We start from the raw sequence: 23942 nt of genomic DNA, 5'->3' as shown, positions 1-23942 counted from the left end.
CAAATTCGAATATACCTCATACATGATTTGTGAGTATGAAATAAATTGTGGTTAAAGTAAACTGATGATCGAATCTAATTTATAATAAATAGTAATGAAAAATTCATATATGTTTAGATAAAGTTTTGGATTTACATTAAATTTTTACAATCACATCATAATCGAAACTTATAAGCATAGTAGTTGACGGTGAATAACCTTGTGATTTTGGATCGTAAACTCAAATTTTTGAAGTTTTCATGTTAATAACTTATTATACATAATATAAGTAATAGGATATGAAGAATTGAGAAAGAAAAAAAGACTAATTTATTATTGAGAAAACGATCAATAAAATAAGGTTATAATGTGTTTTGTTTCCATAAACCAAGAGTTATAGTTTAATTTTAAGTCTAATTAAAAAATTGAATCTATACAGAATTAAAAAAAGTTAATTTAATATAAAATACGTAAATAATACGTCATGTGTCGATTAAATAATACTTCAATCCTGTTTTAATATATTTGTAGATTCTTGGTTAAAGAAGCAAATTTGCCCTTGCATATATGACAAAAGGGCAAATTTGCCATCAATCTTTTTAAAGGCTCAAATTTGTCACTAGATAACCTTAAAAGGAGCAATTTTGCCACTAAATAACTTTAAAAGGAAAAAAAAATGTCACTCACCTTTTAAAATTTTATATATTTTACATTCCACGTGTTGTCAATAAATATTAATAATCGTTCATTAATTTGTACGTTAAACGGAGGCCGAAGTTATAGTTTTGTGTTATGCATTGAAGTATTTCGAAAAATAGAGACAGGGTAATTTTAAGGTTATATGGTCTAGGTCATTTTTATATTTCGGGTTGTATTATTTTGTCATACTAAAAGTAAAATAAAAAAGATGACCTAGATCGTTTATTTTTGGAACTATTCAATATGAACTTCTGAAAATACATCAATGCATAACAAGATTTTTACGTGTGCATATTTTAAAATGTAAGCAACTAAATAATTATTAACTGTTTGCATCTTTTATTTTATATTTTCTAGCATTATTTAACGCCCAAACAAACAATTATTAATTATTATTGAGAATATGTAAAATTACAATTTTTAGAAAAAATGAGTGTCGAATATACTCTTTTAAAGTTATTTAATGACAAATTTAAACCTTTAAAAAAATTGATGACAAATTTGCCCTTTTGTGATATATGCAATGGCAAATTTGCTCTTTTATAGTTAGCAAATACATACGTTACCAAAAATAAAATATATTGAGATAAGAATTTGAAGTGGAAGATGTTTGTCGATATTTTTGAGGCTATGAATTATATTTATTTATTAATTATTATTTATATTTATTATTTATGATATACATCATACATGATAATAAAAGGATGGAAAGTGTCTATACGTCTCTACAATGTATTATTATATTTATTTACGGATAATGATTTAAAGAGGGTTTTTTATATAATCATATAAAGTGAAAATGTTAATATCGTCATTTAAAAAAGCTAAAATAATTAAATTTGAAATTTAGGACTTTTATATATTGGTAGATAATTATTTGGTTTATACACTATGTTTCATTTGTAAATTATATTGCCATATTGGTGCAAGGTTTTTAATATAACTAGTTATGAAGACCCTTGAGATTCGATTAAAAATAAATGAATAGTTAAAGGGGCATTCCGAGAATCGAACTCGGGACCTCTCGCACCCGAAGCGAGAATCATACCACTAGACCAAATGCCCATTTTTGTTTTCAACTTAAATCTCCAAATATTTTATTAAACTTTAAACAATCATTTTTCTATTCACATATGCGGCCTTAAGTAATACTGAGCAATTTGTAATGGATTGGATGTGCATAATTATGCTTGTGATCCGACTTATCTTTAAATATCTTTTTGTTATATCCTTCTGCAAGTATGGTTTCTCTTTTTTATAACATGTTATCTTTTCAATTAATAGACAAATTAAACGCCAACACTTGCGTAGCCTTTTATTCTTGAGTAGAAAAATGACTAACTATGTTTTACCTCATGTAAAGGTTGGAGGGTCTTTTCTATCATTTAGGTAGAAACTGGAAGCAACCTCTCTACTTTGGTAGAGGTAAGATCTGCCTACATTTTAACCTCCCTCATACACCGTCGAAGTATTGAGGCTCAAAACCCACGGAAAGCGGCACTGAGTAGTTACTTACTTACTTTTTATGTTTTACCTCATGCATACTCCACTTTTAACAAATTGAAATATTGCTATTGTTATATTAATATTAGGCGATAAAGCAATTATATATAAGTTAAAGACTCAACTACAGAAAATTAAATACGTTTATGTCAAGATAAGAAACTTTTTATGTATCGAGGATCTCTAAATGATTCAGATTTTTCAGTTACATAACATCAACCTGTCTCAAATAACTACTTAGCTTGTTATTGATGACTCGTACCCCAACAACTTTTAATTGTATACCACCATATATGCTTTAAGGTATTGTATGGTGTACAGTTAAAAAGTGGTGGTATATAGATCGTCACCCTTAGATAAAGCATATTCAAAGGGAAATTTTTGCAATTTATCATATATTATTAAAACGCATAAGATAAAAAAAATCAGAGCGGTATACAAGTTTTTGATGCAAAACGTCTAAGACGCTCTTCGTTTGATAATCCCATTAAACGATGCTACTATGTTATAATTCAAGCATATGATGCTTCTCCGTTTAGCAAAAAGGTGTCCACTTCTTCCCCTGTTGTCAGTTCTCTCTCATCTTGAGCCTTACATAGATCTTCTAACACATCTTCGTTTTTTGATTTACACAAATCGAAAGCACAGTTTGTAGGTTGGTACTAAGCCACTTGCACAATGTGTTAAAAAAATTGTATACATTACGATAAAATTATTAAAATGTGTGATAAAAATATTAGATGGTTTCTCTTTCCAAAAAGGTACTCGTATCTTTTTATTGTTTGTGCAACTTTTAAATATACAAACGTAACCTTAGTATAATGTCTTTAAACTGAAGCTTATTGTTATGGTTAAACACAAACCATTAAAAACGAAACTAAGCTAAAAATGAATAAAAGTAGAGCATTGAAACACAAAATAAAAAAAAGGGGCATTCCGAGAATCGAACTCGGGACCTCTCGCACCCAAAGCGAGAATCATACCACTAGACCAAATGCCCATATACTTTACATATTGTGTTAACGTTTTTATTAAAATAAATATATTCGAGTAATGTAGGATCGTAAGCTAGGCAGGTAATGAAAACGCAACGAGTAGCATGAAATCACATTTGTATGCGATTGTTTTTAGCACATGTTTACTTCTTTTATGATGGTTCAGCTTGATATCAAGTTGTATTATGTTTGTTGATATGCATTTACATTTTTAACCTTACATGATGAAAAGTTGGGGGAACAACATCTCTTTTTTAGAGTCATCTTTCTTTAGCTATGTCCCGGTATTATTACAAAAGTGACAAACTCTTTCACATCATTTTCTTTTACATCTCTTGAAAATGCCAAAAATATTCATGTCCCAAATAGTAACGCATCCTAATCAACAATAATCACATATTCACATTCCTGAGTAGCTGAATTTTATCTGTTACTATCTGTATCGATTAATAATCTAATTTCTTTAACATGTATTAGACGAAGAGAAGGTTATCATTGGTGTTTAACGTATGTTTGATAATTTGAATATTTTAAGAAAACTCAATAGATGAATTTTACGCCACGTATCTAAAAGATGGTAGTTAACGTCTTAGTCTAAAAGTTTGAAGTTTTACAACTTGTTTTTATGCCAGTGTATAGTTTACATTCAGATAACTTTTAATAAACTTTTAGGACATGTGCAGCCCATATGACATTAATTCATGAACATGATTATATGTTGTCTTCTATAAAGGCATCGAATGAATGAAAGGCATGTGGTTGTATGCTCTTTTTCGTCGTCTTCTCATGTACACGTATCAAGAAACTAAACTAACAAAATAAAGTAATAAACAGACTAAAGTTAATTAAATCCAATATCGATAACAACTATGTCCAAACGATGAAGCCCAAAACCATAACATCTTTTAAACGAAAGGGAAAGATGCAAATAATGTTCTCACATACATGTTGGATGAAACTCATTCATACGGTAATTGTTTGAACAATATTTATATTATAAGCTAGGCGAACCGTACATCACGTTAAGGGTGGTAATTGGACAGGTCTTCTCGAAGATCTCAATTTACATCCTCGTACTTGGTTCTCACTTCTCACTTGTCATCTCCATCTCCGTCTGAGATTTAAGTTACATCCTCATATCTATCCCCGTCGGGTAATAAAAGATATGTTTTTTTGAATAAGTATAAAGTCGTTGATGTAGAAGATAACTAAGGGAATACGTAATTCGACTATTTTTTTGTTTTCCAAATAGTATGAATGTAGTACTATATATATACAAACTAATATTAATGTTAAGTAATTGATAAACAAAATGTGATATAAAAAAGTTTTTAAGAAATGTTCTAAATTTAATGTAATTGAAAAAAATATTTGTTTTTTCAAGTTCAACTGTTGAAGTACGGAGATCAAGAATTTAGAGTGTCTCATCCCCGTCCTCATCCTCATCAGGGAATAGACTTACATCCACATAAACTCGGGAATCCCCGGTCAACTCGGAGAACCGGTCAAATCGGGTTCGAATCGGATTCTCCATCGGAGATGGGTATTTTTGTCTTCCCGTTCACTAGGTATTAGAAAAGCTAACATATAGTCTCTTTCGTTTTTACATGTCTCTTAATATTCGGCTATCATTACATCAATTATATGCATGTATCTATCTATATTAATAAAAAGTTCACATATTTGAACAAATAATATGAAAAGTAGTTAATAGAAACTAATTCATATCATAAATTATGATCCCTTTTTAATATAACAAACACCGCAACATATAAAGTCGACGGCCCTTATCCCACCATCTAACATCCAAGTAAGAGTTAAATGGGAATACCTTCAAAAGGCATCTACCAAGCCATATATGTGTACGAAAAATAGCCAGTTTTTTCAAAAAACAAAAACTGTAATACATGATTGACTTATCATACGGACAAAGGACTTTCAAGAATAGAAATAAGAATTTTCTCAAAAAATCTTGAATTTCCTTGCCTATATAAAAGTCCTAAATCCAAAACTTTTGGTTGAAATCAAATTTAGCCTCCTTAGACTATCCGGAGCAATGCTTTCTTTCCTAAGGGCATCTCACGACATATGGCAGTCCAGTCATTAAGGGACATTTCTTTTTATTTGTTGGAGTAAAGCTTTAGATAGAAAGCCTCAACATGGACCCACTAAGATTCCTTCTCTTTCATGCATGTGTGTGTGTTTCTTTCTTCCTTTTTGGCGTCCCTTTTCTCACGCCCCTTCAATTTTTTTGTCAAAGAAAGCCCCTTGGGGCAATGTTCTAGGCTTTCCAGGGCTTCCTGAAAGTGAAAAGTAGGAAAGAAACCCCTTGCTCCTAAAACATATCTCCCCTGTTTACATTTTAAGTTTTAACATTTACTTTCCCAAAATGCTCATATTTCAATTCTATATTTACTTAACATCATTTCTCTCTCCTTAAATCTCAACCAATCATTTGTTTTCCCTCTCCTCAATAAATCATTTATTCCTTCAATTCATTCAAAAATTTTTATCTCAAAAACCGTACATAGATAAATTATAAAAATTATATGGGTGTTCTTAAAATTTCATGCTCTTTCATTAGAGATGTCATTCGATATACTTTTGATGAATTTTTAAATCCGAGGGCGGAGCCCATACGGCTAAGGCATTTGGCTATCACACTCTATGACCTATCACCCCATAATCTCACCGCCGCAACGCGCAGGTACTTGTTCTCGTAAAACAAAAACCAAGTCGTTGAAGTCTAGTTTATTAAAATGACATTACAAATCTTGAATTTTAGTTAAACTTCGCTACTAGTAGACATCTTGAATTTTTTCTATTGAATGATGAAATAAGAAATTCTACCTTGTTTTTATCTTACAAAGTCCATAAAATAGTACTGAAGCTGATGCACAAAGCAACACTAAACAAACTGTTCCCAGATGTACAAAACAGCTCACATTGTGCTTTCAACATTAACACTATAAACAAACTGTTCCTAGATGTACAAAACAGCTCACATTGTGCTTTCAACATTGATGGCACTACCAGATACCAATTTCGTAACAACCACAATTGTTTGACTTTTGACCAACTCCAATACAAATACTCGTAACTAAGATGATTTATATATATACAGATAATTATTTAATTGCATAGAATAGTAATTGATAAACAAAAAGTATGTCATCAAAAAAGTTATTTTTATCATCAAAAACTTGTGCCAAAACCAACTAAAAAGCATGACAAAGAACAAAAAGATATGGAAACATTATTCAACATCAAAAAGTAAAAAACAATATACAAGAAGTTGTTAATGTAGTTTCCAATATAAACCGATAAAACATCTCAAAACATATCCAAACACCATCAAATTATAAGTAAAAAAAAGATAAACCACCAGCAACGTACGCAACAAAATATCAAAAACCATGAATGATACTTTGATTATATAATAACTTGAACTCCTATGTACCAATTCAAGCCTTCTTTTTTAAAAACATGCATCCAATAAAAAGCAGCAGCACAGAGCAGCCAAACTGCACATCAATTGTACAAAAAACATTAAAATTATAATCAATTTACGACACAAAATCTATAATAGGATCATAAATTGTCAACTAGATTAATTGGTTTTTTTTTAAGAGAAACATACTAATAATCTAGATCAGATCAAAAATTATTAATAACATAATCAATAGTATAAAAAGGAATTGTTAGTAAAATATTATTACCATCCTTCTAGGCAACCACTACTTTGTTTTTGCTGTTGAGGAGGTGGTTGAGCATACTGCGGGGCATATTGAGGTGGATACTGTTGTTGCGGGTATCCTTGTTGCGGGTACCCCTGTGGTGGGTACCCTTGTGGAGGGTACGCATCCTTTGCGTACCCTTCTTGGGGATAACCTGAAAGTAATTAGAGAGAAAAAAAAATCAGTCTACCAAAAAAAAAAAAAGAAAAAAAAGTCACAATAGATTTCTAAGATTTGTCAATTACATCATGATCTTGAAGTATAGAAACAATATATGTATGTATAGAATTGAAATTAACCTTGTGGGGGAGGAACACCAACTGGGGGTTGGCCTTGATTGTAATAACTCATGATGATGAAGATTGATGTGTGGTATTATTAGAGAAAATAAAGAAAGAAAGAAAATTTGGGTGGAAGTAAAAGAGGCTGAGATTTTATAAGAGGTGGGTTTCGGACTTTCGGGTCAACTTCTACTTTTTTAATTAAATACTTATTTTTTTCTTTTTCGAACAGTAAGGTTCTAATTCTTGTTTTTGTGTTTTTCTTGGAAGGTATGACATTGATTTCAAAGATAATTAAATATATTAGAAAACTCGACGCGTAAAATCCGTGTTCACATACGAAAAATCAAACTTTTTGGGTTTTGCTAAAATAGTTTTACACTAGATTTTAGATCCATGTCAAACACTGGATATGAAGCTACGATATTATCAATATTAAATATTCATACACTAAAGTTATAAAAGCTTATAATTTTAAAGATATAAGATTTTAAGTGTTATACTTTGCAAATTGTAGTAGAATTATCATAGGTTCGTCATTGTCATTATTAACTGAGACAGATTTGTTTGTCGTATTCATTCCACAAGATACATATTATAATTATCTTTTTATTACAGAACTTTTTGAAACCAGTTGTACTCATAATGTGATATTATTATGAAAAATAATTTAGAATTAAAATATAAACATACTTGTGATCCTATACTTTTGACATTCAAGTATATGTATTTGATCATGATTCGGACCCATAACACGCATATGTTTATTTTTAATCATCTGTCTTATGATAATTAGATAAAAATTGTAATTGTTTTCATATTCTTTAATAACAATTAGGACTCTTGATTTGAGGGACAATTGTAATTTTAAACATTAATACGCAAAACTAATATTTAAAAAAGGAGAAAACATATTATGTACTTTTTTGATTGAGAGATATAATGAATTTTGAATGAAGTTCATATTGATTTGGATTTAGTAATCAAGTAACCTTCTATTGTAAATCGTGTTTTGTTTTGTGATTGTGCCACATTATGTGATTCCTATTGTGTTTTTTTTAGAAAATATTTAATATGCTGAAATTTTTTAACTAATTAAATGACTGTTGAATTTTTTTTAACTAATTAAATGACTGTAAATTTTAATAAAAATTCTTTCAAGTTGATGGTTAAGAATAAATATAAACTAAGTATTCAGGGCTAAAAAGTATAAATTATTGATGGAAAATAAAAAAGTGTAAATTAATTAGACTTTTTCTACAAAATAATATAAATACTAATATTATAATATTTTTGGATAATGATTATTAGGATTTTTAAAATATAGTTAACTTACATGATGACAAAAGCGATAGTCAATTTTATGAAATTGAACGATTTGATTGGTTAATAAGTCATTGGTTCAACTGTCTTATAGTATATAATTAAGATTAAGATTAAGATTAAAATTAAGATTAAGATGTGTCATAAAATTTAAAGAATTAATTGTTGATATTGGAGGTAATTTATTATTTTTTTTAAAACTTTTTTAACAACTCTCTAAGATTTTAGTTAACATGTTTTATAATTCTTGGTCTTGCTAGTGACTGCCTTTATATACTTTTGACTAGTTTTGTGGTTAAGAACTTAAAGATAAAAAATGTCTAACGAACTAGATATATTATTATTATTATTATTATTATTATTATTATTATTATTATTATTATTATTATTATTATTATTATTTGACACTCTTTTTTCCTTTTAAAACTATTTAGCTAATCAACTAAACAAGTTTTAATTTTTCTAAAAAAAGGGCCTTCATTCATTAATAAAAGGAAAATGGGTATCATATAGTCAAGTTTTATATAGGCACATATATACCCATATCCTACTACCCCATATCGTCCTAACCCGAATATGTCAATTTCCTAATAATTATATACAAGATAATAAAAGTCTTCAAAGTCAATACCAGGGATATTTAATAAAGTAGCATCATTTTATGGTTGGACTCTTTAAAGTTATGATCGACTCTATAGATAAAATTGTGATCAATTTTACCTCTAATCTTTATAATTTAATTGAAAAATATATATATTTCAATTATTTGAGCTTTTAAATTGGAAAGTTTTAAATTCCAACTATATCTTTTTACTAGCTTAAGCATCCGGGTAATACCCGCGTAATATTAAGTTAACTGATTAATAATATTTCAATTATGATGTAGATGTTAAATATGAAAAATGCGACAACAAAGCTGATTGCGTAATAAGTAGACATTTATACAACATACCTTAAAAGTTTATTCCGCTAGATAAAGAAATAGAAAGAAAAGTGTCCAAAATAGAACATGATACCAATACTAACTTAAATTCAGAATGTGATCAAATAACAATCAAAATTAAGACATTATATATATATATATATATATATATTGCCGGTAGAGCAGAGAGAAAAAAAGAATGAACTCTCTCGCTTCTGATTGGCTGAGAGTTTTATTTTCTTGTATTCTGATTGGTTGGATTATATTTAGAAACTATTAAATGCCATTTTTATATTTAGTAACAACTGATTTTAAAGAAAAATTATTTAAAAAAATAGATTCAAATTCTTAATGAGTTAGAAATACATTCATAAACTTATATTTCTGTAATACATCTGTACATTAAAAAAAATTAAAAAGCAAATTATATTTTGTTTGTAGCTAATAAATTTATCAATTTATATATAGTGTTTATTTATCAAAAATGATTATTTATTTTCCTCCACTAAAATAAACATTAAATGAACTAATATTAGATACATTCTTTTCTGTTTTAAGATTATAAAATTAATTAAAAAGCCTTTAATCAAATAATACGGTACGTGTGTTTCTAAAATATTTATTAAGTTGTTTTTGTTTAAACTTTATCCTCGTGGTATTTTACACTTTAGTGAAATGAGCTTAATATAATGGTACGTGTGTTTCCAAAACATTCATAAAGTTGTTTTTGTTTATACTCCATCCTCGCGACATTTCACATTTTAGTGAAATCGGCTATCGAGAGTTGAAGAGTTAGCCCTAATTCATTAACAGACTTTATCTTATTATTGTCATGAAGTGTTTTGTAAAAAGGATTGAATAGAATAACCCAAGTAATACAATATTTTGACTACTTTCAAATATTATATAACTAGATGTTCATTACCAAAAAAATATGTTTCTCTTAAACAACTCATTGAACTTACAAAAAACTATCAATAATATCATTAACAAACTTAAAAATTTGATTGGTGGGTCGACTTAACAAATTGAAAACTCAACCTGGACCGATCCAATAAATCATGTTGGTAAGTTAACGGGTTGAAAATCTCTTATAGTTTCAAGTCGGGTTTTAAGTTGAGTCAATTATTTACAGTTTGACTATTGTCTATAAACAACTTAATCATACACTTACAATATTTTAGTGGAGTAATGTATATGACCCCTATACATACACAATAGTTAATATTTATTAAAACTATTTATGGTAAATGTTTTTCAAATTATAATTATAATTTTTTTTCAATAATAATATTTTTAAACTATAAAAGGTCATAAACCCTCTTTATGTATATTAAACCCATTCTATATATACTATACTTGAGATTGTACAAGTGTTTGAAGATTATCTTAAATGTATGTTCGATTTCATACTAAACATCATTTTTGATATATGATAAGACGTATATTTTTTGCAATGTTTGTTATATGTACATGTTATTATGTAAATTTTAACGACCGGATATTAAACTAGGGCGGGTTGAAATTTAAGATCAGACACTTCAACCTGGACCCGACTCCGGTCGACCCGAGTTGACCGGACTAATACATGGGTTAGCGAGTTCACAGGCCCAACTTATTTTAAATTTCATGCAAAAATATCAAATCAACTTTTTTGTGGTTTATAAAATGTATGTAGATATGTAAATAACGGCTATTGTTAGTAAAGCTGTCAATGAGTTCGAGTTGGCATGTTGATGGGTAAAAAATCTGTGACCCTGACCCAACCCATTAAAAATTTTAGGTCAGAATTTTCAACTCTTGCCTACAACATGTCAACCTAAACCAACTTATCAACTTGAAATAAAATTGGTTTAGCGGGTTAGTAGGTCGAGTTTTGGGTTGTCGGGTCAAATAGGCTGGTGGGTTAACGGGTTGGTGACTTAAGGTGGTGGGTTGATTTCAAGTCAAATGGGTTGATGGGTCCGCCTGTTAAAAAAATATTATATAAACTTAAAAATATTTTTACATTGGAGGGTCGACTTGTTAACCTAATAGGTCAACCGCAACCTAACCCGAAAAATAAGGTTAGTGGGTTGGCGGTTCAAAAATTCACAACCATAACTTGGTTATCTTCGTGAGGGCTCCAGTTCTGGTTTTGGAATGAGTCGAGTGTTGACAGTCCAAATTGTTATGGTTGTCAATCGGGTCAATCTGTATCGAGTTGGCTTTGGGTCAAGTACTCAGTGGGTTTGACGGGTCAAATATGTTATTTACGGGTAACCCGGTCAATGACCGGGTATTAATCTAGTTTTGATGTGTTAAGGGCTCCAAATATAGTTTGAAAACCGTCAACGCGTTCCCATCGTCGAATATTCAAATTGCATATTGTCTTGGTGTCAGCCCAATTTCCTAAGACGGAAACATGATCTGTAGGTGACTAATTTTTTTTTGCCGGACTAAAAGGATCTAGGAGACGCTATAATTGTTAAAACTTATAAAACCCGATCTAAATAACCCGAAACTTGATTAACTCTACCAAAATAGTAAATCATTTGATGGTACCCAAACAAACTAAAAAATAATAAGAAACTATTGTGAAATATGCTAAGCGAAAGAATAACATAAATTTCAATAATAAATAATCAATAAGGGGAATTGTGTATATAGAAAACAAAAATTTGTTTAAAGATATAAAATAAATATAACTTGATGAAATAGATGATTGGTGTTTCTCCATTTAAAGTTAATGGTGACAAATGCGTATAATTTAATTAACCATAAATAAATCAATTAGTTTATGTTAGAAAGTTTTGGAGAATAAAATAGGAAAAAAGTTGAATAATAAATGGTCGAGATATTTGTTTAAATTAAATTGTTTAATTATTATATCTTCACATGCATGATGTCATAATTAGATGTTTTTAAAATAAAGTTAATGAATGAAAGACAATTAGTTGTGCCAAATTTTAGGGAGGGACTCTAACTTACAAAAATTTGTTTAAAGATATAAAATAAATATAACTTGATGAAATAGATGGTTGGTGTTTCTCCATTTAAAGTTAATGGTGACAAATGCGTATAATTTAATTAACCATAAATAAATCAATTAGTTTATATAAGAAAAATTTGGAGAATAAAATAGGAAAAAAGTTGAATAATAAATGATCGAGATGTTTGTTTAAATCAAATTGTTTAATTATTATATCTTCACATGCATGATGTCATAAATAAATGTTTTTAAAATAAAGTTAATGAATGAAAGGCAAATAGTTGTGCCAAATCAGATTTTTTTAACTATTTTTTAGGGAGGGACTCCAACTTTATATATGAAAGAGATTGTTATTTTCCCCCCTTTGATTTCAATTAGCCTATTTTATGTTATTCATGGATCTTAATGTACCTATACGAACTAGATTAGCATACGTGATAGTGTGATACGTCCTCGGACCTTCTTTCTTCTCCTGCGGAGCCGTTATAAACTAACCGCGGCAGGTTAGTACAGTTCTCCTACTTGCAGATTTTTCCCTGCGCTGATTCGGGAGCCTTCTTTTTTAGTCTAGGATTCTAAAAAAAAGGTTGGGCGAGAACAAGAAAGGGTCATCGTCCGGCGGCAGTCTACTAAGCGAATCATTCGACTAGTACCCTTCCCAAATTGCGAAATATAGTACCCCTACCAAGATGTATGCCGATGCAAAGAAGAAAATTGTTGGCTTGCACAGTATTATGGTTTCCTAGTTTTCTATGTATACACATGTTTAAGTCTGAAGGAGCAGAGTTTACACCTATTAATCGTTGTGCTTTCGGACAGCTTAATAGGGGTCTTTTTCCTCATTGAGTATTTGAAATAAGCATTTCTACTTTGAGAGAGCTCTTTAGCGCGGATCCGGTTAAGACAACATGTGCTAAACCTCTCGTTATCGAATCGCGACATGAAGTTTTAAGCGAAATTCACCTTTAAAAAAAAAACTAAAAAAGATGTTTGATGGGAGAAAATCATAAGAAAAAAAATGTAATAAAGAGTAAAAATGGTAGGAAAAAAAGAATGACTATTTTGAAAAAAAAAAGAAAAAAAAAAAGAGAGATTCATAGGTTTGGTACAAACAAAAATACAAAAAGCGTAAAAAGTTATTAAAAAAGAATAACAAAAAGTATACAAGTTAATAACTTTATCCCTTAATAAATAATTATAATTAAATACAAAAAAAAAAATTAGATGTTCCATTTTCATTAATTTCTCTTCATTCTATAAATATAAATAATGGAGGGAATGAAAATAATTCTCTTTTTTTTTTTCTTCTTTATTTTATTTTATTTTATTTTGTAGTTCAACTAAGCAAAAAAAGTTTTTATTTTTTTTCTCCTCTTTTCCATTCCATCTTAACATACCTCTCTTAGAACATCCTTAGCCAAATAATCAAAACTTGTCTTGAAGTTTTTGTAGTTATGTGCTAATTTCTTAGTGCGCTCATAGACTTTATCTAAACACGAGTCTTTACTTAATTAACTTGCACAAGCTAGGTTTATGCCAACTCACCAGAATTTTTACAAGACTGAAGTTAGAGATCTTCTTTAAAAGAGAAATTTAAGGTAATAGTTTGATGTCAAACAAACATGTCATATTGTTAATTAATCCCCACTTTTAAACCCGTAACCATTTGATTTGATTCAAAAGATCTAATATGCATCAACTGACTGAGGGAAATTGGTTTAATTAATCTTACTATCTTAGTTAAAACTTTAACATTGTGATGTCTGATACACTAATTAACAAATTTCAACATATGTTATTATTATTATTAATATTTTTTAAAGGTGAATTTCACTTGAAACTTCGTGTTGCGATTTAACAGCGAGAGATCTAGCATACGTTGTCTTAACCGGGTCCGCGCTAAAGAGCTCTCTCGAAGTAGAAATGCCTATTTCAAATACTCAATGAGGGGAAAACCCCATAATAATGTGTCCGAAAGCACGACGATTAAAATAGGAGTAAATTCTGCCCCCTCAGACTTGAACCTGGGTATACCTAAACCAATCATTTATAGAAAAACTACCTTATATCTTAAAGTTGGTGGAATGAAGATTCAAGCCTGAGACCTATATAACAACACATGTTATTTGCATTGCAAATTTAAAAAGCACTGTATAGTGAGGAACTTATTGACAAGAATGAACTAGAGGCTTTCATTTAGTTAAAGTTTTAGTGGGTGTCATCTATTAAAAATATAAAAAGATGAAGAGTCAGTTTCCTATGTCTTCGGGTGCCACAGCTCGTTAAATAAATTAAAAAAAAAAACATATGACGATTTACGTACTGGTCAATGGGCTTACAATTATTTAGTATCTAATTGGGTTCCGAGAAGAAGTCCAAGACATGGCCCATAAAGGGGAGAACTATTGGAACTCACTGAACTTTTATCTAACATACATTTGATTTGGGCTTGAACATTGGATTTTCGTTTTTCACCCTCGAACATCCCAGGATGTTGGAATACTCGTAGAATAGGCTCAAAATCGAACTTATCAAGACCCGTGGATAAATGAAGGTTCATTCAAGTACAAGTTTAAATGAAATTTATATATTATGCTTTAACACTTATATACCTTTTATAGCACATATGCATGTATATATGCTTTTCTTTCTTATATCCACACATACATCATACATGTGCACATGGGTGGTACCACATGGGGGGCAAAGGGGACAATTGCCCCCCTCAAAATTTAGATTTTGTCATGTATTTTTAAATTTTTTATCGATTTAAAAAATTTCTTATAGGTTTCTAACATTTTGACCCTTTTTATATTTATATTTCACGGATTTTTTAATTTTGCCCCCTCTGAAATTTTTTTCTGGTACCGCCTCTGCATGCACGAACACACTAAAGCAAGATGTAAATCTTTCTTTAATGTAGTGTTGCTCAAAAAGACCATGACGAGAGATATTTAATAGGCGGAGTATTTTGGAACCGTGAATGTTTGAATTAATTAAAAGCTATCTTCCATACACCAAAAGTTCTAACTTCTTACATATATCCTACAACTCCAGTGCATCTACATTTTGTGTGTTCTAAGTAAATGAATAATTTCCATTAAAAAAGAAGTAAATAAATACTCGTATATAATAGGCCATTTGGTCTTCAACTCTTTGCGTACAATGTGTCACTGCTTCAACTATTGCCAACAATTTCATGAACCCTCCCAATATGTTAATGGATATCTTGTTTGAAAAAAATCTGTACTTCCATTGACAACATAATAACAATAACGATTAATTTACAAATATAGTTTATCGATATGCTTAAAAAAATACCCAAAAAAGACAAGAAATAATGTGTACCCAAGATTAAAACTTCCCTTGTACTTGGGGCATATGGCACTTAAATGTCCTTAATAAATTTGCTCAACTTTCTAACAATCCACTACTACTCAAATCAAAGGCCAAAAACAAAGTAGACCTCACCTCCATTACTATAGTGAAAGTTTCCTTCACCACAAGGCAATTGAGATTGTTTTCAAGAAAATGATAGGCCAAATAATGGGCCATCTTTTGAATGTGACCCATAACCCTCATGCATTAAAAACCAATTTGACTTGGCTTCAATCTTTGAAAATCTGTCTAGGAATACATAGGTATTATAAGTATTGTGTAATAAACTTGCAAGACATGATATTAACGAAAGCGAAATCCAAATGGTTCGCCTCTCCAAGTCTTAAAAAGACAGTTTATAATTAACCTAACTACTTAAAATATTGGTGAAAATTCTTTTTGGTTTTAATATAAAAATTCTGCTCAATTGATGAAAAATGTACACTTATAACGCAAAAGATCGAGTATAGGACATTTATAATATAACATTTTAAAGAATACATCTAAATGACAAGAAAGAAAGTTTTAACAAAATTTCAAAAATGATTAATTAACTAACAAATAAAAAAGGCCCCGTAAATCTTTTACACATGCCCAAGCCCAACCCCCAAGATAAGGCTTTGTGTAATTCCCCCCTTTTAATTTTTTCTTTCACTTTTTCTTTTACAGGGAACAAAATAAAATCACGTGGGTTTGACTAGGGGTGTAAGAAATGAACCTTCAAAATTTCTCACTAATCGAACCGAACTGAAACCCAAAAAACGGTTCAAAATTTCTAACTAACCGAACCGAACCGTTTACAGCCCTAGGTTTGACAAACTTTGAGGCGTATAAGATCTTACCTTTTGCTAACTCCTAATTTCACCAAAACACATAGGTCATGTTTAGGTATACGAGTTGATGATAAATTGATAATATTCATAATGGCTATCGAAATTAAACTAATCACACCACGGTGATTAGAAGTTAGACGTCATGATGTATTCATAAGACGTATTACATTTTAACGTTTATAAATACACATTTTGGGGATGGTTAGAAAATAGGGTTTAGTGCGACGGAATGCAACTAACCATGCTCAAAAAGTTATAGTGTGCACCAACTAACGTTTTTGTTTATTGTATGCATAAACTTAGTAAAAATGTTTATATCATGTAACTTTTTGTGACCGACCAATCAAAACCTTACACGTGGTCTGTTTTAAAATTTTTTTTTTTACACGTGGCAGCTCATATGGGCTGCCACGTATACACATTGCATGATTTAAATATTTTTACTAAGTTTATGCATAAAATAAACAAAAATGTTAGTTCATGCATACTATAACTTTTTGGGCATAATTTGTTTCATACCGACGCACTAAACCCTAGAAAATATGCTCGAGAACAATCACAAGTAGAGTGGTTGGCAGCATATATATAAGTTAAAGCTCGTCCTACTCTGATAATTTAATATAGAAATAGGAAAATGATAAATCATCCGTTTATATATCTTGCTAACGAAATTAGACTAGTTCTTTACTTTTAATAATCATTATGCAAAAATACAAGGTATTACTAACCATTAAGTTCGTCTTTCAGCTTTAACAAATATACTAGCAAGTAGTTAAATGTTATGAGTTTAATATGATAGAGCTAGCATCGACACTCGACAGTCTCTATCTTGGAGATTTTTCCTGTTCTTTATTGTATATCTTTGAACTTTGGCTCCACTAGTTTAGAAGAAATTGCTAAGACAAGTTACAAAGATTTGGATTACTCAACTACAGTACATTTTTAGTATCTATTTATATATCGAAAATCAATTGTCTATTGTTTATCAAAAGTTAAGTATCGCTATAATAATTGATTGTTTAGAGTTATATTAGAGGTTGGGTAAGATGTATGAATCGAGGTCGGCTCCTTTTTCCAATAAAACGTCTTAATCACTTATGAAATTATTTCTACTTTTTCACTTTTTAGGTTATTGCTTCACAAGTAGTAAAAGAATATTAAAATATCATGACTCATCATTTCCATAAAAGTGCCACTCTACCAAGGGTAATCCGTCCATGTGGTTTGTCTAAATAGTTGGGTTTCGTCATTTAATTTTCAAAACCTCATAGACCATCCTTTATAGACGAATAATGTTCACACTTGATCCTTTTCGAAAACGGACATCAAATGGATTCTGTTAAGTCCCTCACGTGCATTTTACGTGAGGGTACTTTTGTAATTTATTACCCTTTGACTTCAGTCTCTTCTTTCTTTTTTCTTCCTTTATTCTTTACACATATATGTGCATATATCCTCTCTTTTTTTCCCCTTTATTCACTACTGGAAAAGAATCATCTTCACCTAGATCTCAATCCACTGCCATTCACAACCACAACCATGTACCATCTCAATCTACATAACCAAATCTATAACTATATTTGTGCGTATATATGTATGTATATATAAACCCATTTTTCAGATCTATAACAAATAAGGAAGAGGAGGAAGGAACAGAGGGCGACGGTGGTTGTGGTTTATAGAAGCTTCGGCCGGTAGTGGTTGTCTGGTCACAGGCGGCGACGGTGCTCTCATCTATATATTCACTCGGTATATATACCCGTGTGTGTTATCGTTGAAAGTATGGTCCCTGACGGTAGTGTTGTTTACTCGCCGTCCATCATTCGCCGCACCACCATCATCGACCTTCCTAAATAGTGCTAGATTAGTTTTAGAAGTAAGCCACTTGAAGCAACGGGCTATTGACATGACTGATTCTCTCTCACTCGAATACATGTGTAAGGCGCGTGTCTACTACATCCATGTCATTCTTTTTTAGTTGTACTTCAATCAAGTTGGCCGGTGTTACAAATTTATAGTAGATTAATGTTACATTATTCTAAGGTTTTCGGGAAACCAATGGTATTATAAATTGATAGTGAGATTGAGAATAATGTGATGAATGTAATGAGAATGTAACGTGATGAATTTTGGAGTGGTTTTTGGTGGTGGTGTGGTGACTAGAAGTAGCGAGTGAAGACGACAATGGTGTGGAAGACGAGAAAAAAAGAAACAGAGATATAAGGAATCATTCTTATTATTACTAAAAAGTTTGTGTGTGTGTGTGGATTTGGTTGTAAACAAAAGTCCACCCGTAATTTTGGAATGTAAGTTTGCACATGAAATTAGGCCATGCTTGTCTCTGTGTAAATCTGGAAGAGATCTAAATTTTTAGATCTTATAAATGTATAATATTTGAATATGAAATTTGTAGATTCTTAACTTATGTATTTGAATGTCTACTTTTTTAGATCTTAAAATTTTCCAGTTAAATTATCATAAATGGTCCTTTAGCATTGGAAAAGACTCAAATACCCTCATGCGGAAGTCACGTAAAGGTGTTAACGGATTCGAGTTGACGTCCGTTTTCAAAAAGGATCAAGTGTGAACATTATCCGTCTATAAAGGATGGTCTCTGAGGTTTTGAAAGTTAAAGGACGAAACCTGACTGTTTGGACAAACCACAAGGACGATTTATGTCGATCACTCTTTATAATAACTTAAATAACCAAAAATTATTTTAAATATATTAAAATGTTTAAATTCTTTTAAAAAATATACTCACTAAATCACAAACACCGCAAGGTTGTGATTTAGACTTTTTATAATTTTTCGAATAAGATTTTTTGTAAGCTTGATTGGACGAAACATGTATCATGGCATCTAACAGTGCAAAGTTAATTAAAGCTTTAAGTCATCATTCAAGTAAATTACCTATCACTATATTAATAGAGTTTATTTGCGACTCTCTTCTAGAGTGGTATTTATAAAAAAATTAACGTTGCAGGTGTTATTTGTTTAACATTTTAACTTATTATTATTTAATTTCACAAAAATTCATGGGAAAATAAATAAAAAGCCAAAGGTGCAATAGCGCAAGGAAATGTTACGAGTACATTTTTGGTCAAAATGACAAGCACTATTTACGATTTGCAGTACCATTTTTTGGTATTACGGCCCCAAGTCTCACAAACCAATAAAAGTGAGCACCATTCCTGGTATCATTCTTCATTCGGTACTACGAGATCGAAACTGTGTTGAAACGAAATCGGAATTGAGAAATTATATTCATCCATACATTTTCAATAAAATGAGTGATGTATTTTGTTTTCTAAAGTCAAGTTTTCACACATGTATTCACGGATAAGAATTAGGGTTAACTATCTGGAAGTGTAATTAACTTTTACATTTTTTTCTATTGTGTGAATGTAACTTTCATTTGGTTCATTGTATGTAACTAACCCGCTAAATTTGAATTATTAATGTAAAATTTTTACGTTGATCGACCAATCAAAAACTTCTATGTGGCAGCTCATATGGTGTGCCATGTATACACTTTTACATTAATCGTTTAATTTACCGAGTTAATTACATACAATGAATCAAATGAAGGTTACATTCACACAATAAAAAAAGTGTAAAAGTTGCTTATACTAAAATTAAATACACAAATCTTTTGTTTAATTGTTCATTTCGAATATCATATTAACAAAAACTTTTGCCCTATACACACGAAGTCTAGCAAAAATAACAAAATATGAATGATGAGGTATTGTCTAAAATACCCCCGACTAATGTCTATCAAAGTATCAATCCATTCCAAAACAGCCAATTGGCAATTTAGTCAAACTACACCTTTTGTTGGTGTAGGTGAGAACACTCGGAACTTATATTAGAAGCAAGTAAACACTTTGGTAACATTTGGGATCCCAAACCATTTCCCTTTTCTAGTCTCCATTCAGTGCCATTGTCACAAAAAAAAAAAAAAAAAAAAATGCCGTCTGGAGACGATGGCATCACCATCACTTTCCTAAAGAGAGAACTCGAAGCATCGTTGATCAAGATCGGTTCGTTAGAGAAAGAAAACCATGAACTAAAGCAAGAAACGAGTCGTCTCAAAACACAAATAAACACACTTAAAGCACATGATCTCGAAAGGAAAACAATGTTATGGAAGAAGCTACAAAACACAATGGATTGTGGAAAACTTGCTCTAGATGAATCATCACAAAAACCAAAACCTCTTCAAGTAGACGTGCAAAATGCACAAATGAAGAAACCGAATTTAGCCCATATAGAAACAACCGTGAAACCAACTTTAAACCATACAGAAACAACCGTGAATTTGCCAAAACCACCACCTTCGCCACCACAATGGTTGCAAAGACGAGTAGCCGGTCCACCACCTCCACCACCACCCCTACCTTCGAGTCCAATTGGATCAAAGGCAGTACGACGTGTGCCAGCAGTTATGGAGTTTTATAGATCATTAATGAAAAGAGACACGCAAAAAGATAATAAGAATGGGGCGACAGGGTTCGCCCCAGTTACATATTCCCGAGACATGATTGGAGAGATAGAAAACAGATCAACTTATCTTACATCCGTAAGTTCATTTGGTCATTCTGCAAGTATATATACTGTTACTTGCAGAATACGGCTATTATTTTGTTTTCTTAATATACTACCGAATCCTGTTTAGTTTTTAAAAAAGTTATTCATATATATATATGTATGTTTTGAAACTTATGTAATTTTTTCTAATCTAACGATTAAAAAATATAATCTTGTGCCGGCCAGATAAAATCAGATGTCGAAAAATATGGTCAGCTGCTAAATTTTTTGATAAGGGAAGTCCAGAGTGCAGCATTTACGGAGATTTTGGATGTGGAAGGATTTGTTAAGTGGCTAGACAGTGAGTTGTCGTGTTTAGTAGACGAAAGGGCTGTACTAAAACACTTTCCACAGTGGCCCGAAAGAAAAGCTGATGCATTACGTGAAGCTGCTTTCAGTTACCGAGATTTAAAGAATCTAGAATCTGAAGTTTTGGGTTTTAAAAGCAGTCCAAAACAACCATTGATTCAATCTTTTAGGAAGATGCAAGCACTGCAAGACAGGCAAGTATGTAGCAGAGTAGTATATATAGAGTAGTTTTGACATTAGTTTAAATACTATACTTATGTTTTCACTCTTAAAAACTTATAAAACATAATTAACTCGTGTGGAGATCAATTTGGTACTCTTGATTTCCTAATACTTTATCTCAAGCGAGGGAGTTTGGTATCAAAAACAGTTTTTACAAGCTTATGAAATCTAATATGTATAATATGCATACAGAGTGGAGTCAAGCATTAGCGGATTGGAAAGAACGAGAGAAGGTATAAGCAAGAAATACAAGGAGCTTCAAATTCCATGGCAATGGCTGATGGATACAGGAGTTGTTGGACAGGTAAGTGCAAACAACCTACGAGTATACTTATTATTCCCTTTATTAGCAAGCAAAGCTTAATTAAATGATAATAAAACTTAATTAACACGAGATTCACAAAATCCCCTGTTATCCTTATGATGAGTAACCATAAATCTTGGTTGTAAAGCTAAGTTTATGACATTTTTTGTGACAGATAAAACTAAGCACACTTAAACTTGCAAGAGAATGTATGAGAAGGGTTGCGAAAGAATTAGAATGCAATGAAGCTTCACGAGACGGGGATCTTTTACTTCAAGGGGTTCGGTTTGCTTTTCGGGTTCACCAGGTAAGAAAACAAGTGATTGCCGGGAAGTCTCTAAGACAGAAATGCAACATACTTTCACTTTTTCAAGTATACAAGTAATCTACATCCGTTTAAAAAAAAGCTAAATGGGTTGAAACCATCTTGTCCCACGTACCATCTTGGTACTAAGAGCACACACACTGCATAGAACTTATTCTCGGTGACTTACCATTTTCACACATTAATCACAAGATATAATTTTTCCACTTGTCTTTGGCAAGATTTGAACGTGTAACTTACACATTCATCTGTGAGGCTCATGTGATCATATGATAACGTACCGGTTGATCTATGATCAATTGATATCTACTTCTGTTTTTTACCACTTAATATACCATATTTACATTTTGACGCACTTGTATGTGATATAATCGGCCTCAAAAACCAATGGCCACATAGGTATATATATAAAGAAATATTGTAGTATGTTATATCTGGACAATTAAAATTGGAAGTACGTTACATACAGGGTAAACAATATGGTAAAAGTATGTTGGTTTCCAGTTTGCAGGAGGTTTTGATACAGAAACAATGAATGCATTTGAAGAGTTAAAGGAGATTGGAAGCAACATCTACAACAAGTAGCAGTATAGGTTAAGGATATGAATGGCATGGTTAATGTTGTTTTAACTTAATGTATATGTGTTGTATGTATGTATATGCATATGGAGGAAATGATGAAGTGGCATATGAATGCATATCTTCAAAGGAAGCAGAGTTATAGTAACAAAAAGAATTTGGGCATTCATTAGCCAAGTAATTATTCATAATTGACATTGGTTTACCATGTTATATATATATACTAGCAGCTATAAACATCTTTGCCTATAACTTTAGTAGTTAAACAGTTTGATATATTCTGTAGTTCAATATGTTAAACTATATTTTGTTGCAATTGGGTCATCTAATTTGTAAATTTGTCTCAACTTAAAACCAGATGAAATATAAGTTTTGCGTTGCATACTGATAAAAATCTAATGAATACATACATCAATTTAGAATCGTCTATGCAAAGCATCCTACTTATGAGTTTGAAACGAAACAGAAGCTAATATTTGGCATGGGCCATGTGTCAAAAGTCAAAACCCATTAGCTATAGGATAAATTGACAAAAATCCCCCAACAAACCCAAATCATACCAATCATTTTTGCTTTCTAGAAATCTATCCTAGCATTGAAACTAAATTCGGAAGGGAATATAAACATCCTCACTTACCATTTTCTCGATACATTGCGCATCATTTATCTTTTGACAACACACTTGAATGTCTTTATCTAGACAAGACACAATTTTAATGGACCAGACCTAATGACAATATAGATAGTCTTTTTTTTTTCCGGATAAAAACCAAAGTTGATGCAAAAGTTGTATGTTTTTTATTCAAGCGGACACTTATTTTAGGACAAACTTAAATGAAAGGCAGACACTTCGATCTTTTAGGACGGAAGGAAACATAAGCTAATATTGTACGTAATTAGACACTGACACATCATCCACTGGCCACCACCATCCTTGAAACCACCTACAAACGAGGGTCGAATTTTACTTCGCTAAGGTGGGTTATAAA

At 30.9% G+C, this 23942-nt stretch overlaps 2 protein-coding genes and 2 non-coding genes across 4 annotated transcripts; 1 reads left to right on the top strand and 3 right to left on the bottom strand.

The window, feature by feature from the left end:
* Window positions 1-1671: 1671 nt before the first annotated feature.
* TRNAP-CGG lies at window positions 1672-1743 on the bottom strand. The gene has a single exon. It is a non-coding gene; the product is annotated as a tRNA-Pro (tRNA).
* A 1366-nt stretch (window positions 1744-3109) lies between these two features.
* On the bottom strand, window positions 3110-3181 carry TRNAP-UGG. The gene has a single exon. It is a non-coding gene; the product is annotated as a tRNA-Pro (tRNA).
* Window positions 3182-6462: 3281 nt separating this feature from the next.
* LOC122593444 (cysteine-rich and transmembrane domain-containing protein WIH2-like) lies at window positions 6463-7451 on the bottom strand. The gene is made up of 3 exons (XM_043765855.1): window positions 7213-7451; window positions 6896-7067; window positions 6463-6700 (listed from the first exon to the last, which is right to left on the bottom strand). Exons 1-3 carry the CDS (start codon window positions 7262-7264, stop codon window positions 6655-6657), a joined length of 270 nt encoding a protein of 89 aa, XP_043621790.1. The 5' UTR covers window positions 7265-7451; the 3' UTR covers window positions 6463-6654.
* A 13049-nt stretch (window positions 7452-20500) lies between these two features.
* On the top strand, window positions 20501-23190 carry LOC122593584 (protein CHUP1, chloroplastic). The gene is made up of 5 exons (XM_043766014.1): window positions 20501-21206; window positions 21401-21717; window positions 21938-22049; window positions 22225-22356; window positions 22879-23190. Exons 1-5 carry the CDS (start codon window positions 20595-20597, stop codon window positions 22957-22959), a joined length of 1254 nt encoding a protein of 417 aa, XP_043621949.1. The 5' UTR covers window positions 20501-20594; the 3' UTR covers window positions 22960-23190.
* Window positions 23191-23942: the final 752 nt, after the last annotated feature.

The sequence above is a fragment of the Erigeron canadensis genome, chromosome 3 (assembly GCF_010389155.1).
Source record: "Erigeron canadensis isolate Cc75 chromosome 3, C_canadensis_v1, whole genome shotgun sequence".
Taxonomy (NCBI): Eukaryota; Viridiplantae; Streptophyta; class Magnoliopsida; order Asterales; family Asteraceae; genus Erigeron; species Erigeron canadensis.
The sequence above is the reverse complement of the archived record's forward strand: the minus strand, read 5'-3'. Positions and strand labels throughout refer to the sequence as shown.